Genomic DNA, 15,523 nt, shown 5'->3' with positions numbered 1-15,523 from the left:
TCTAATTCAATAACCAAAATTTCCCTAGCGAGGAGAATTTTCACATATAACATTTTATAAATAGTTTAATTATTTTTCATAATTATAGTTTACTAAATTAAAATTTGTAACTACATAAATAGGGAAGAAAGTGACGAGCGAGATTGAGAGAGCAAGGAGAGAGGGCAAAGAGTTAAGAGAGACAAATTGTGTGTGTGTGTGAAATAATTTCATATATGTAACTTATATACATATGTATTTGTATATCTGACGAGTGAGAAATTGGAGAGGGAGGAGAGAGGTGAGCGAGAGAGACGAACTGTATATATATATATATATATTGATTATTATATTTGCATATATGCATACAATTTGAATTCGTATACAATTAAATCGAGTTAAAACATTTGTATGTGTATATCCAATCCCTCTTTTATTTTATAGTTTTTATTTGTATAAAGCGAGAGATAAAGACAAAAGAGAACTTAATAGGGAAAAATTGGATTTGTATAATTATTAGTGTATACGATGTGTATATCCTGTTTCTATCGCTTTACACAAATACAAACACAAATTATATATTTCTGTTTGTATAAAATAGGAGAGATTGACAGAAGAGAAGCGAGAGATATTGGACAGGGAGAGAAGAGAGGTGAGGGAGAAAAAGAGGAAGCGAGATCTCAGAAAGAGGCGAAAGAGAATATAATTATAATTAGAATTAAATTCTAAATTGTAATTAATGCAAACTATAACTATACTACCTAATTAACTATTCTATGTTTAATTAACAACCTAATTTTCATTTATAATAAAAAGATGTACATACTCACCAAGATAAAAATTTTGTAACCCAACAACAATAATTAAATTAAACAACAAATTTGAAAAAAGTAAGTTAAAAAAAAAAAAAAAGAAAAAAAAAAAAGAGAGGAGACCCTCCTCAACAAGTTTCATTTGATTTATCCCACAAAGGAAGCAATTTCATGATAATCCAAGATTCTTGAAAAATTGATCACAAGTAAACGCCGGCCGTCAGATTAGATGACATATGTCGCCGGCGTTGACCGACACCGGAGATTTGCATCTACGTAAAGGTCAGTTTTTTAACGCTCAATCTTCATATAATAATCATTCAGAGCACAAAATTGCTTCAATGGATCACAATCTTGGGTTCTCTCCATCGGATTCGAATCCATCTCCATTTGGTTCTTCTGCTCCTTCAAGGCTGCAAAAACCCAGATTGTGTAAAAAGAAATACACGGGTGCTCATAGAAAGGACCAAATGTTCAACCCTTTTAAAGGTGTTGGGGAAATTCAAGAAATGAACATGGGTCATGTGGAGTCGGTTCCTGGGAAATTTGGGAATGTGGGTTTTGCTTCTGGGGTTGATAGGGGTAGTGGGGATGTTGGTAATGAAGGGTTTGTTTTTGGAGCTAGTAGAAATAGTGGTGTGTTTGGAGCTAATTTGAGCAATTATCAGGGAAATATAGGGGAAGGAACACTTCCTATTGATGAAATGAGGAAACTGAATATTCAAAGTGAGAGGAAAATGAATGTGGCTGGTGGTGTAAACAATGTGGCTGCTGGTGCTGATATGGGATTTGTGTTTACGGGTGGCGATGCAAAACTTGATGAAATGGTAAGCAAGGAGGTGGAGAACAAGTTAAATATCAAAAGTGAGGGAATTGTTGACTCTTCACATAATATGGACAGTGTAAAATCCAAGTATAATGTGTTTGGCAGCTTTTCGAGTAGTGAAAATGTTAATAATAAAATTGGTGGGGGTGTAGGGGCTGAACTCTTGAATGAGATGGACAAATTGAATATCAAAGGGAGAACTGAGAATGACATGAACAACTATGCCTATAAGGAAAGAGGCTCTCTAGGTGGAAAATCGGAGACCTTGCTCCATGATAAGATGAAAAACATGCATATAAATAAGCCTATGGGTTATGTTGCTAATGAGAATGTGAAAATTGATTCAAGTTCAAGTGACCCTAGTAGAAATGCTGTTAATAAGAGTTCCATTGGAATTTCAGATTCAATTCCTTCAGGATTCTCATTTCAGGCTGGGACACAGAATAGTCACTTCACTAATCAAGTTCATCCAGGCTCTCATAGTGGTACAATTTCAACCTCCTCGTTTTCCTCCTTTAATATCCCTGGTGAATCTATGATGGGTACTTTTGAATCACCATCAACTGATAGAACTGGAAAGAAGGTTGAATTTAATTTCAGTACTAAGTCTGATGGTAAGCTAATGCAAAATCTTATACCAACTGTTAAAGGAAGCTTAAATAAGAAAGTTGAAACTAGAAGGGAAGCAACTAGAGATCCCAGATACAAGAAAAAGAAAATGAAACCTAAGCAAACACTCTCGACGCCAGTGAACTTTGCTCATGACTTTGTCCTAAGAGGAAGTTCAGAAGAGAATGCGGAACCTTCCGAACCTTACTCACCGATGGATACTTCTCCATATCGTGAAACACCAGCAGATAATACACTTTCACGAGGAACTTCTGTGGCTTCTGATGAGTCGTTCGTTCTAAATGAGAATTATGGATCTAGTGATACCCGTCCAGCAGTTTCAAATGATGGAACAGATGAAGATTTGATAGATGCAACAGTACGCATGAATCTTAATGAAAATGATGTGACATGTAGTGAGACACAAGAAGTAGAATCTAGACACTCTAGTCATCATGGTGTAGATATGGACGGTCCTTCTGAAGAGTCTATATCTACATCTGGGGCTGAGACTGAAAGCTTCAAATCTGCTACAGACCATTTAGATTATAGTACTGATTCTTTCGTAACTGCAGCAGATACTGAAGTGACTTCTAAATCAACGATTGAGAGACAAGATAGTGATGGGGGAAGTCAGTTTAATGTTGCTTCAAATTTTGAAGAGGCTTGCCAGGGTAGCTTCATATTTGCTGCATCCTCTGTTGCTCAAAATCAGGTTGCAACAGCAACACGCCAACAGAAAAAGAAAAATCGAACGAAGCTCATTATTGATTCATGTAGTTCAACTACAAAATTGTCTTACTCATCGCCTGGGCAATTTTTTCAAGTTTCTGGATCATCTCCTCTTCCATCTCCAACTCAGAGTAAGAAAGGAGATATACCTACTATGACAAGCCATAGCCAGGGCAACAATGAACAATCTAGGGTTAAGGAGGTCAACCATGAAACAGTTGCTGCAAGCATGGCAGCTCAGGAAGCTTGTGAAAAATGGCGATTAAGGTACAAGTTACTGGTTTTTTAAATCATGGAGGGTCTATCTTGATCAAAGTCGGCCTATACTGTTACTGGATTGACTCTGAATTAGTAACGTGTTGTATTTCCTTACATGCCAATTTCTTCTTCTTCTTCTTCTGTTCATATTAGGGTGTGATTGTTCAGTCACTTATTCCTTTTTTGGTGCATCTTTATCCGAAGTTCATACTTGTGATATGAATTTATATCAGGGGGAATCAAGCCTATGCAAATGGGAACTTATCTAAAGCAGAGGAATGCTACACACAAGGACTGAACTGTGTGTCCGAAAGTGACGCATCTAAGAGCAGTCTTCGGGCTTTAATGTTATGCCATAGCAACCGTGCAGCAACACGTATGTCTCTCGGAAGAATGAGAGAAGCACTAGAGGATTGTTTGAAGGCTGCTGCATTAGATCCAAACTTTTTCAGGGTCCAAGTTCGAGCCGCTAAGTAAGCTCTATGTGTCACTAATTTTACCTTCTCTTTGTCATACGTTCCTTTAGTCTCTATATTGTATAGGTCTAGCTTCCTCTTACCTTTTTGAAGATCTGGTTTGCTGACAGAAGTTTGATCACTGGCCTTTAGTATGCATAAACATGTCTGTTTGAAACAATCACAGTGCATGAAACACATACAACGTTGTCTTGAAGAGTAGCTCACCATTCTGTCATTCTTGTTGGGTAAACTTTCTATGAGATGCCCTTTTAACAAAACCCTTCCTTAATGTGATAAATTAGTTTTTTTTGATAACCGAGAAATCACAAGGGCCAGCAGCTACGCTTCAATACTTGGTGGATAATGCTGCCTTTCTACCCTTGTTCTTAAGTACCAGGCTTCTGTTTGCAGCATAGTTCGAATCTGTGACATGCACCTAACCTACACATCACGCTCTGCGCTCGTACCACTAGACCAAAGCCCTAGGGCTAATGTGATCACTAGTTATTGGTTGTTATCACTGAAGCATCAGCATTCTTGTATAACTTTGTTGAAAAGACTCATTTGAGAAACTGAACGTCAGTATACATCTTTAGGTTCTTCTGAATACCTCTGGATCTGTGTCTTCAGAAATGTTGTGCATTTATTCTACTCGATGGTACAGCTTTACTCTAGTGTTTTCTGTCTGCTGGATTCAAGGCTTACAAAAAGCTCCCAACTTTCTTGCTGAACTAAATATATAATTTGAAGCTTCTCAAGTTTTAGTTAGTCTAAGAAATTTCCACGGTTCTATTTACAGCTTTAAGTCTCACAAGCTTTCTTCAGCAGTCTTAATGCCATTTGAATGTTGTGGGAAGTTGCATTCCACCAGCATCCAGTTATAGTAGTGTTAATACATCTCATCTATAAAAATAGTAATGTTAATACAATAATATAAAAAAGTAGAAACTTTCTTTTTGTAACTGTGTTTTGTTTTGCATTTTCTTAGCTGTTACCTTGCCCTTGGGGAAGTCGAAAATGCATCAAAGTTTTTCATGACATGCTTGCAACATGGGCCAGAGGCATGTGCGGATAGAAAGATATTGGTGGAGGCCTCAGAGGGCTTGGAAAAAGCACAGGTACAATTATTAACTTCAGTAATTTGCTTTACATTCTTCTTGTCAGGACTCATCTTTTGCAGATTCTCTCCCCAGACAGATACCACCTTTACTGCTCCTTATCTAAATAGTCTTAGCATTCTCTTGCAATTATTACCTCAACATTACACATGTAATGTCATTTATGCCCCAGCTTGTTTTAAATTCACCAGTTGTTTGGTGAAAGAAAAAGAGAAGAAAAACTTGCAAATTATGGATTTTATAATATCAGGGTTTGAAAGATATCATCTGGAATTTTTAGCCGTAGAAATTTTGAGCATCTCAAGCATGTCCCGTGAACAACTTGCTTATGTAATCCCCTATAAAATGCAAGGTAATTTAGAGGCCCCAAAATTGAATAAAAGAAGAGAGAATAGGGACAAGATGAACACAAGTAGAGAGGGAAAATGCAAAATAATCTAGAGGCCCCAAAATTGAATAAAAGAAGAGAGAATAGGGACAAGATGAACAAGTAGAGAGGGTGCATTTAGGTATCTGTTGCAGTGTTGCTAGATTCACTTCTTATATATGACACTCCTGTTCGTATACCATAGCTATTATTTCGCTAAGAAAAGAAAAATAGAAATATGAGGAAATATAGGTTATTTTACTTAGTTTTTGGTCTTGCCATTCTAGTTGAAGCTTTAATTTTGATTTTCTTTTTTCAGCTTTATGAATAATAATGCTTAAGAAACTTGTGAATGCTCAACAAACAAAATGAGATTATCTTAATAAAATAAAAAGTTGAACGCTAATTGGTCTTTTCCGTTGCCCTCAGAGGGTATCAGAATGCATGAAGCAGTGTGTGGAACTATTGCAAAGACGAAAGCAAAGTGATGCAGAGTTGGCCTTGGGTGTGGTCTGTGAGGCTTTGACAATAAGCACCTATTCGGAGAAACTACTCGAATTGAAAGCAGATGCTCTTCTTATGGTTTGTGTCATTGAACTATGAGACTGTAAAATTGAATTTTGGCTGCTTAAAATTTGTTACATTGCACCATGTCTTCCTGAGATCTTTTGAATTTATTAAAATGAATTGATTTTGTTGAGTTTAATGAACAGCTGCGGAGGTACGAAGAGATGATTCAGCTATGTGAGAAGACACTTGAATTGGCCAAGTCAAATGCTCCGCCATATAATTTTGGTTACCAGTCATCAGAGTTAGATAGTGCGATCACAGAGAGAAGTGCTTCCTCTGGGCTCTGGTGTATTTCTAAAATAGTGAAGTCATACTTTTATCTCGGGAAGCTTGAAGAGGCTGATAATTTTCTGAAGAACCAAGAGAAATCGATGCGTCTGATGGAAAGGTGGCTTCTTTATCGTGGAATATATTATTATACTCCCTTTACATTAGGTATTAGCTTACAGTCATATTATTTGAATTTGCAGTAGTGAACTCGAGAATTTAGAAGCAGTTGTTCCTCTTGCTGGAACAATACGTGAGCTCTTACGCTTTAAGGTGAGTGCACCTTGTGCTTTATGATCTTTCTCCTTTTAAACAAGCACCTACCACTTGTTATATTTATCTTATTCCTAGGTTTCGCACTTGTATTTATATACACCATCATAGAAAAAAATATATACATTTATTTTTTATTAACTAAATGTTGCACCTATATTTGAACTATAGGTCATTATTTTTAATGGAACTTGCAAAATTATTTACCTGTTAATACTTTTCAAAATCTTCTGGGATGAAATCTCCAAAGTCGTACTAAATATTGTCCTTGTTATCATTCTCTTTCTTCAGCTTCTTGAAGTGTTTTTGGTTGGTCATCCTTTGGTCAATCCTGAATTTCTTTGCAAAGTTTTCGTGTTTGCTGTTATTTTTTTTCTGTTTGGAGAAAGGTGTTACTAGCTATTCTTGTGCAATATGAGATTTAAGCAGCATGGTATTTTTTTATTTTGAAGTTAAGTCCTTTAACCCAACTTGGAAAATAAATTTATTTTGCCTTGCTTTTTTTTGGTAAGCTCCTAGTACGAGAAAGCTACTGCAGTTAGTAACCATTGTACCCTTTCAGAAAAGAAGAAAAAATAGATGCAACAAAACTGTATACTGAGTAAGCCTATAATGTTATCCTCATTCTTGTCAATTCTCAAAATATGTCCCCGTTGTGATTATATGAGGTACAATTATCTGCATCATGTGTTAGTGTTTGTAGTGAAAAACAAAAACCAGAGTCTATATCTTCTTTGGATTACTTATTCCTTATGGTCTGTGCTATTATGAAATTGTAAAGTTGCTCCATTATGATTGTTATAGTGTCATTTGGGGTCCTGCAAGCAGTGATATCCTCTAGATTCAAGTAGGGTGTTATGACTAGATTTTTCTAGGTTCTACCCTAAGGAAACACAGTCATCTGAGTTTCTTCGGTCAAGTGTGATAATGTAATGTAGCACGCGGAACTAGTCAATGGCTGCAATATGTGCTATTACCTATACTGAAGTATAGCGAGGCCTCATCTTGGCATCCTACTAATTTTGTTGATTAAAGACGTACAAGTTGAGCCGACTGTGTATAGTTGCTTCAGACTCCTGTTTGCTTCCGTATAGCCTCTGACTTGTTTGTTCATCCATTAAGGTTGAATTTTTTCCTACCTTTGACTGTTCATCTTCATTGTATTTTTCTGATTCCTGGCATATCTCAGAGCAAGTAATGCAAAATTTTGTGGTGCCACACAAGGGAAAAATTAATGTTAAATAATGAGAAGAACATTTTGTTTCCGTTTCAAGGATATTTGCCATTTTCTGTGCAGGCAGCTGGAAATGCAGCATTTCAATCAGGAAAACATGCAGAAGCTGTTGAGCACTATACAGCTGCAGTATCATGTAATTTTGAGTCACGACCTTTCACAGCAATCTGTTTCTGCAATCGTGCTGCTGCATACCGAGCTATGGGTCAAATTTCAGATGCCATCGCAGATTGCAGCCTGGCAATTGCCCTTGATGGGAATTATGCGAAGGTATGGTTCTAAAACGCTCCTTTTGGTGCATCTATTGAATGCAATTTCTCTCTTGGGCATACTGCATTTTCTAGGGATATTGCCTTGAAGGGAAAACCTTTCAGTTACCCTTCTTTTGTTTCAGATAGAAACTCCTCAACTGCTCAAAAAAAAAAAGAGAAATGGTTTCCTCTTTTTCAATGGGGTCGTTCCATCAATTCGAAGTATCCTATATAGTTTCTATTTTCTAGTTGGGTCGTGACATCATTCCGACCCTACCCATATAATTTTATTTCTTGGATTGTGACCACTTTTAGCCATCAAATCTAATCCTCCGCTATATGAGCTTGTTCCGGCCAATTTTTCGGTGACTTTCTTATTTAATATCAACTCATCTATTGATTCCAAGACGATCCATATACTTTATACTAGATTTGAGCACTTTGTTGGTCGGGGGGATTTAGTAGCCTTGTATGTCGATTGTGCAAATCACTCTATGGTCTAGAACAATTTTTCTCAAGCTTGGTTTGGGAAGTTCAATGCCAACATATGCATCAAATTCAGTATTTCATGCGAAGATTAAGAACATTGAGATTGGTTGACATTATGCATCAAATAGAACATTAGCACATTGAAATTGAATGTCAATTTTGTGAAGTCGATTGATCAACTTGCAGATATCTCACCAAGCCCCTCATCGGTCCCTGTGTTAATTACATTTGAAACAAGCTAGATACATGAATTGTATGCACTAGCTTGAGGGGGAGTGTTAAAATATGAATAGGTTTATACAATCCTATTAGAATAGGAATAGGTTTGTACAATCCTATTTAGAATAGAATAGGAACAGAAATATGAATAGTAAATAGTATCCTACTTGGTAAAGGATTGTGTTGTAGTGTCTATAAATAGGGTCTCAATTAATAATGTAGACACAATAACAATTCGATAATATTCTTTTCCTATATTTCTTACACTCTCCATGACACCAAGTTTTATAGGCATCTTTGAATCTAAATGGCATAACCCAATTGAGTCCAAAAAGAGAGAACTATTCCACAAGTAATTAGCAACTGAACAGTGAGGAAGAGGCGACTAATACTTTCTAAATTGCTTGAGAACAAGTAACAGCCGTTCACAAACTGAATACTTCCTTGCTAAGGTCATCTTGAGTTAATCATGACTCATTTAGAACTGTCCAGGTGAAACAAATGATCTTTGTTGGAAGATTTGTCTTCCAGATAAGTTTCCAGGCCAAAACTCAATGATCTGATCATTGACTGTAACCTGCTTTTACATCACATAAACCTTCTCTTGAATCATCCCCAAAGTAGTCTGTCAACTGCTTCTTTTTCAGGGATGGAATTACCAAGCCTGCACAGTAAATCTTGGAGATCTGGTAATTCCCAATCATGAACAGGTTAGATGTCCAGGTTCTGCCAGTCTATTGTCAGCAATGGAGGAATAGGTTAGGATAGTCTTCCTCCAATGTAGAATTGTCAAACCATTGATCTTCCAAGAAGGATGAGCTCCATATACCAAATTTGAATCAGATTCTTTGAGAGAAACTCATCCCAAAGTTTGCTAATTTGCTTGCAGGGTCCCACCCCAATTAAAGAGCTAGGAGTTTTAGTGCACAAGTGTTTCCAATTCCTCTGGGCTATACCTCTAGAGCCATGTCATCAACATACTTTTGTTATGTTTTGCAAGATTCTTGATCCCTGGACCACCTTTAAGCTTAGTTTGAATCACTTTGGCCCATTTGGCTAAGTGGAAATCATGATTCTGACTGTTTCCCTTCCACGGAAAGGATCTTCTGATTTTATCAAGTTGGCTTAGCACCTTCCTGGGCGTTGGAAATATATACATGATGTAGGTTGGAATGTTGTCCAACATACTGGTAATCAATGCCAACCAGTCCCTATTGAAAGATAGTGCAGTTGCCAAGGAGCCAGCCTCTTTTTCGGGGTTCTCAATGGTCCCAGTCCATACGTCTGCTGACTTGAATTTAGTCTACAAATAAGTAGTAGGGGATGTGTCAATGTTACAACCCATAATACCTGGCAGTTGTTAGGTATAGTATTCCCTGGACAAGTGACATTATTTAGGATACTAATATGCAGCCTTGAGATGGCTGTGAAGATAAGCAAGGTAAGGTTGAGGTATAGCACTTGTGACCTATCTGCTTCATAAAAAAATTAATGAGACACTGAGACAGGACGCCCTAATAATCCGTAGCTGCTACAAGTCTACAACCCCTGCCAGTCTGTCACATCCTCTGTCCTTCGGGTGAACACTTTGTGGTGAGCACTGTTAAAGAATGACAAAAGTCCCATATCGGTGGTTAATGAGATGGGTGGACTCCTTATAAGGTTTGGGTAATCCTCCTCCCTTTGAGCTAACTTTTGGGCTGTGAGTTAGGTTTAAGACATAATTTAACTTGGTATCATAGCAGGACCCGTCTCACTCAATGTTGGGGCCCCCAAAATCAAAATTGTCCACGCACCAGATGTTAAGCACTGGGCGTGAGGTGGGGTGTTAAAGAATGACAAAAGTCCCACATCGGTGGTTAATGAGAAGGGTGAACTCCTTTCTAAGGTTTGGACAATCCTCCTCCCTTAAAGCTAACTTTTGGGGTGTGAGTTAGGCCTAAGACCTAATTCAATAAGCACCTTTTGTGCACTGTGTAATAGCATGCAAACCACACATGGGATGTAAACCGCACTAGGAAGCCCTACGCGACAGGCTAGACTGAGAAGACTCTTAAATATTTTTTTACAAAACCTCATCAATAAAAGTTATAAATTAATATAATGAATATATTACATTTGAAAATAATTACGAATATTAGAGACTTATTAATGGTTTGATATGATTTATAATATGATATTACAAATGTCATATAATATAAATAACATTAAAATATAGAGAGGTGAATAATAATTCTTACCTATAGAAAGGAGAGTAGTGATTCTCTAAATTTAGAGAACTACTATTCATTCTCTACTTCTACTCATAGAGAGGTGAATAATATAAACAATATTAAAATAGTCAAAAAAGTGAAATAGAGAGGATGAATAATAGTTCTCTAAATTTAGAGAATTACTATTCACCTCTCTATAAGTAGAGAATAGAGGGTTTTTTGGAGTTGCGGTTGGAGATTCTATTCTCTATTTCTCCCAAATATAGAGTATAGACAGTAAAATAGAGATGGGTTGGAGATGATCTAATAAGCTATTTATTTAAGTTAGAGAAAGTTATGTTACTTTTTGTTTCAAATTATTTGTTTGTTATTATTGCGTACTATGTGTCTTAAATTTTTACATTTGATGATTTATCAATTACAAGATCAAATTATAAATTTCATAATCGAAGGCTTTAAATATAAATTATTTGTGAAGTACTTCTCTAGGACTTGTATCAGACAATCTCTTTTCTCCCTCTGATTTCCAGTTTGTACATTACTACAAAGAATATAGCCGTAAGATGACTTAAATAGGAATTATTTCCCCATATGCTTCATGAAGTTCTTTGCTGAGTAAGTTACTGGTTAAAGGATGATAGTTTTATTGTTTCTCTCATATGAACTGGCTGGTAATCACAATAGTGCTTCATGTAGTTCGAAATATTACCCAGGAACGTTGCGTTCACACTCAATTATTAATGTGATCTAGTACATTGAATTTTTTTAGTTTGACAGCTTTTTTCTAGTTAAGAAGTGGCAATAGCAGTTTTGCGGAGTTAGTTACCTGATTTTAGGGTACAGTATATCTTCAGTTAAATGTCAACACAAATTACTGCAGGCACTCTCAAGACGAGCTTCTCTTTTTGAGATGATCAGAGATTATGGACAAGCAGCTTCAGATCTTCAGCGACTTGTATCCCTTCTGACAAGGCATATGGAAAATAAAGTCGGTGGATCTGGATCACATAACAAAGTGATTTCCGTAAATGAGATTCGACAAACACAACAAAAGCTTTCAGCCATGGAGGAAGAAGACAGAAAGGAAATCCCCTTGAATTTTTACCTCATATTGTAAGTTTCTTAATTCAGTCAAGTTATTGATTTCCAGAAATAATATACCCTCCATCTCAATTTATGTGGTAGCGTTCGACTAGGTACAAAGTTTAAAGAAAAGCACTTTTGAAACTTATGTTCCAAAGCAAACCATAGATATTTGTGCGGTTATAAATTATTCATTAAGGATAAAATGAGAAGTTTAAAGTTGGTTTTTTTCTAAATAAGGAAGTATGACAGTTTTTTTTGGGGATAGAATTAAAAGGGAAGTATGACACACTAATTGGGACAAAGGGAGTATTATTTTTGAATATTCGTTCATTGGAACATTTAGTGGACTGCTTGACAACATAATTCAGTATCAATGTTAAGTTTGTTGTTTCCTCTCTAGTCTCTACCTTCACAAGGTAGGGATAAGGTTGCATATCCACCACCCTCTTCAGATGCCACTTGTGGGATTACACTGGGTATGGCAGTATGCTGTGTTGCATATATGTAGTTGTCTGTCTTATCTTCCTATTTTTTCTACAAATTTCTTATAGTTCTCTTCCTATAATTCAATCCTTTACCAAGTAGGATGCTATGTACTATCCCTATTTTAAGTGGAATTGTATATGCTATTCTAACAGAGTGATTGTCCAGATAGGGTAACATCTACTTTGAGCAATCATCAACATGTTGTCAATCCCGTATGATTTATGACACAATCGATAAGTTGTCTGTTTGGGTCCTTCAGTAATAAAGTATGAGGCAGTGCTTGAGTTGATCATATGTATTTGCTCCATTCCATTTTATATGAAACTCATTTTTTGGTCCATTCCAAAAAGTTTAAAACACTTTTTTATTTTTGGCAACTCTTTAATTTAAACATTCCCATTTTACCTTTTATGACATGCTATGATATTAAAAAATACATGTATTAAAGGTAGTTTTGGACTTTTGGTATGTTATACAGTAAAACCTCTATAAATTAATACTCGACAAATTAGTAATCTCTCTAAAATAATATTTTTCTCCGGTCCCGACTTGGGTCAATGGAAAAAATCACCAATTTCGATAAGATAATAGGATAATATATTTTTAGAAAACTCCTATATAAATATATGGTCCCATTAATATCATAAATCAATAAAACTGTAAAATACAAATATATTAAAGACAACTTAATGAAATATGATTCTACTGTGTTCAGTTTTTTCTTAAATGTTAAATCTAGTTGAAGCTCATCCCTACCTTTTCTTATTGCATCCAAGAGCTTCGATCTTGTCTTTTTGAATTGCACCATAAAATATTGAAGAATTCTAGATGCGATAAGTGTTTCCTTACGCGTAACTAGTTCCAAAAGTATAGTATCATCTTCAATTTCATCATCAACATTGTTTTTTCCGATAGTATCCAAAATTTCTTTTGAACTTTGGACCTCTGAACATGTATCGATTTCACTTGGATAATCCAACTGATTATTGAGATTCATTTTAGGGCAACTTTCACATATAGCAAACAAAAAATTTATATTTGTATGCTATAGCAAACTTTGCATAATTACGCTCCATAGCAAATATAAAACTGTATAATTTGCTATACATATACAATTGTATAATTCGCTGGCCTAAATTGTATAATTCGCTGCAATTGTATAATTTGTTTTGCATACAGTTGAATCGAATTAAAATGTATGTATATTGCATAAATATAAGTGTATAGCAAGAAGATATATGTTTTTCTCGCTTTATACAAAAACAGAAACACAATATATACACTTCTATTGTATAAAGCTAGAGAAAATTGTACTTCACTGCAATTGTATAATTCGCAATTGTATAATTTGTTGGCCTTTTTCTCTGCAATATTTGAAGTAAAATGTTTGTAAATTGTATAATTAAGTGTATAACACGAAGATATATATTTTTGCATGTGTATATACAATTTTCTCTCGCTTTATACAAAACAGAAACAGAATTATACACTTCTGTGTATAAAGCGAGAGAGGCGAGCGAGAATGGAGAGTGGCGAGCGAGATTTTTGGTAGAGAGACGCTGGCAAATTTGAGCTAATGTTTGCTATGGAGCACAATTAAATCAAACCCTAGCTATTCCATTTAATTTAGGTTATTAGTTTGCTATTATATACAATTTTCCCTTCATTTTATTGTGTGGTAACTAAGATCATTAATCATGACCTCAAGTTCATGAATGACGTTTTCAAAAGTGGGTTTATTCAAATTCTCTGAGGTTCCATCCCCCTAACAAATTTTACAGTGTCGACAATAATTTGATATTTTCTCTTGCTGAATATTTATTGTCCAAGTTAGGACTGCAAAATTGACAACATCCAAAACATTAATCATTGCTAGATTAGTTTGTCATAGTCTTCTAATATCCTATGATAAACTTTGTTACAATAATACATCTTAAACCTCTTATTACCCCAGCATCACAATGTTGAAATTAGTAAAGATACAATGATTTTGATATAATCAAAATTAACCTTCAATAAATCTCAAACCATTCTTTAAATTAATAAATATTAATTTATCGATTAAATAATATCTCTATAAAATAATAAAATTCCATGGTCCCATCTGTATTAATTTATAACATTTTTTGATGAGGTAGATTCTTTTAGTAATATTGAAGAAAGCTCCTGTATACTAGAGGTATACCAAAAGCTGGAGAATCTACATCACTTTTGCAATATATATATATATATATATATATATTTATTTATTTATTTATTTATTTATTTAGTTAGTTAGTTAGTTAGTTAGTTGGTCTGTCAAAAGTCTTCTCTTTCTTTTTTAAACTGTGTAGGGGATATCCCTTCGTGACTAAGAACTCATAGAGGTGTATGATCATATACTATGCAACTGCTTTTCTAACAATTGATGCAACAACGACAGGGGAGTTGATCCATCTGTTGGTGCATCAGAAATTAGGAAGGCCTACAGAAAAGCTGCACTCAAGCATCACCCTGATAAGGTTCTTTGAAGTCCTTTGCTGTTTTATTACAGTACTTTATGGTATTTTATATGAACATTGTTTTGTTGATCTAGGCTGGGCAATCACTGGCTAGAAATGACAATGTGGATGATGGACTGTGGAAAGAGATAGCAGAAGAAGTTCACAAAGATGCTGACAGGCTCTTTAAAATGATAGGAGAGGCCTATGCGGTGCTTTCGGACTCTACAAAGGTATGTTTTGATTCATGGTTGTTTGCCTGAGAGTAATTTGCTGGGTATGTTGTTGATCAGAAAATGTGTGATTGCACGAGGGTGTAAAATCACCAATTTGTTTCTAGCCCTTCTTCCGGTCTTGCGTATTCGTGGATCTTCCCTCGGGTGTAAGTTGGCATGGAATAAGGGGCTTGTAGCAAGTTTATGTAAAAACCCTGCTTGATGTATTAATTTCAGAGTACAAAAATATATTTGAAGATAGATAGATATCTTTTGTATGCCTTATCCCATGTATCTGGTTTCTAGTATCCGGGAGACCACCAGTGTGGAGCCTATGGAAGTTAGATGTCCTTTTACCCTTCAATGAGTTTTTCCTTATTGCTGAAGTCCATCTTATCTGACTGTTACTTCGAGGAGCTTTTAAGGAAAAACATCTGCTGTAGGAGATCAGCGTATAACTTCCACCATATTAAACCGGCTTTACTTTTATTATAAAAACTAGGAGCAAATTTCCTTATATCATATTCTAACATCCAGGTTATGCAGTAGTCTCTCGTTTGTTGCTTCTCTAATGGTTCCAA

The 15,523-nt window shown here is 35.5% G+C and overlaps 1 protein-coding gene across 1 annotated transcript in view; it reads left to right on the top strand.

The window, feature by feature from the left end:
- Window positions 1–816: 816 nt before the first annotated feature.
- The window catches only part of LOC101267085 (uncharacterized), a 19,976-nt gene continuing 5,269 nt past the window's right edge, over window positions 817–15,523 (top strand). The window contains exons 1-10 of the mRNA XM_004250866.5: window positions 817–3,225; window positions 3,450–3,689; window positions 4,663–4,792; window positions 5,589–5,741; window positions 5,873–6,117; window positions 6,200–6,269; window positions 7,567–7,773; window positions 11,556–11,788; window positions 14,670–14,748; window positions 14,823–14,960. Coding sequence (XP_004250914.2) covers window positions 1,028–3,225; window positions 3,450–3,689; window positions 4,663–4,792; window positions 5,589–5,741; window positions 5,873–6,117; window positions 6,200–6,269; window positions 7,567–7,773; window positions 11,556–11,788; window positions 14,670–14,748; window positions 14,823–14,960 — 3,693 coding nt within the window. The 5' untranslated portion in view covers window positions 817–1,027. The remainder of the gene's footprint in view (window positions 3,226–3,449; window positions 3,690–4,662; window positions 4,793–5,588; window positions 5,742–5,872; window positions 6,118–6,199; window positions 6,270–7,566; window positions 7,774–11,555; window positions 11,789–14,669; window positions 14,749–14,822; window positions 14,961–15,523) is intronic.

Source organism: Solanum lycopersicum, chromosome 11, assembly GCF_036512215.1.
Source record: "Solanum lycopersicum chromosome 11, SLM_r2.1".
NCBI lineage: Eukaryota > Viridiplantae > Streptophyta > Magnoliopsida > Solanales > Solanaceae > Solanum > Solanum lycopersicum.
The sequence above is the reverse complement of the archived record's forward strand: the minus strand, read 5'-3'. Positions and strand labels throughout refer to the sequence as shown.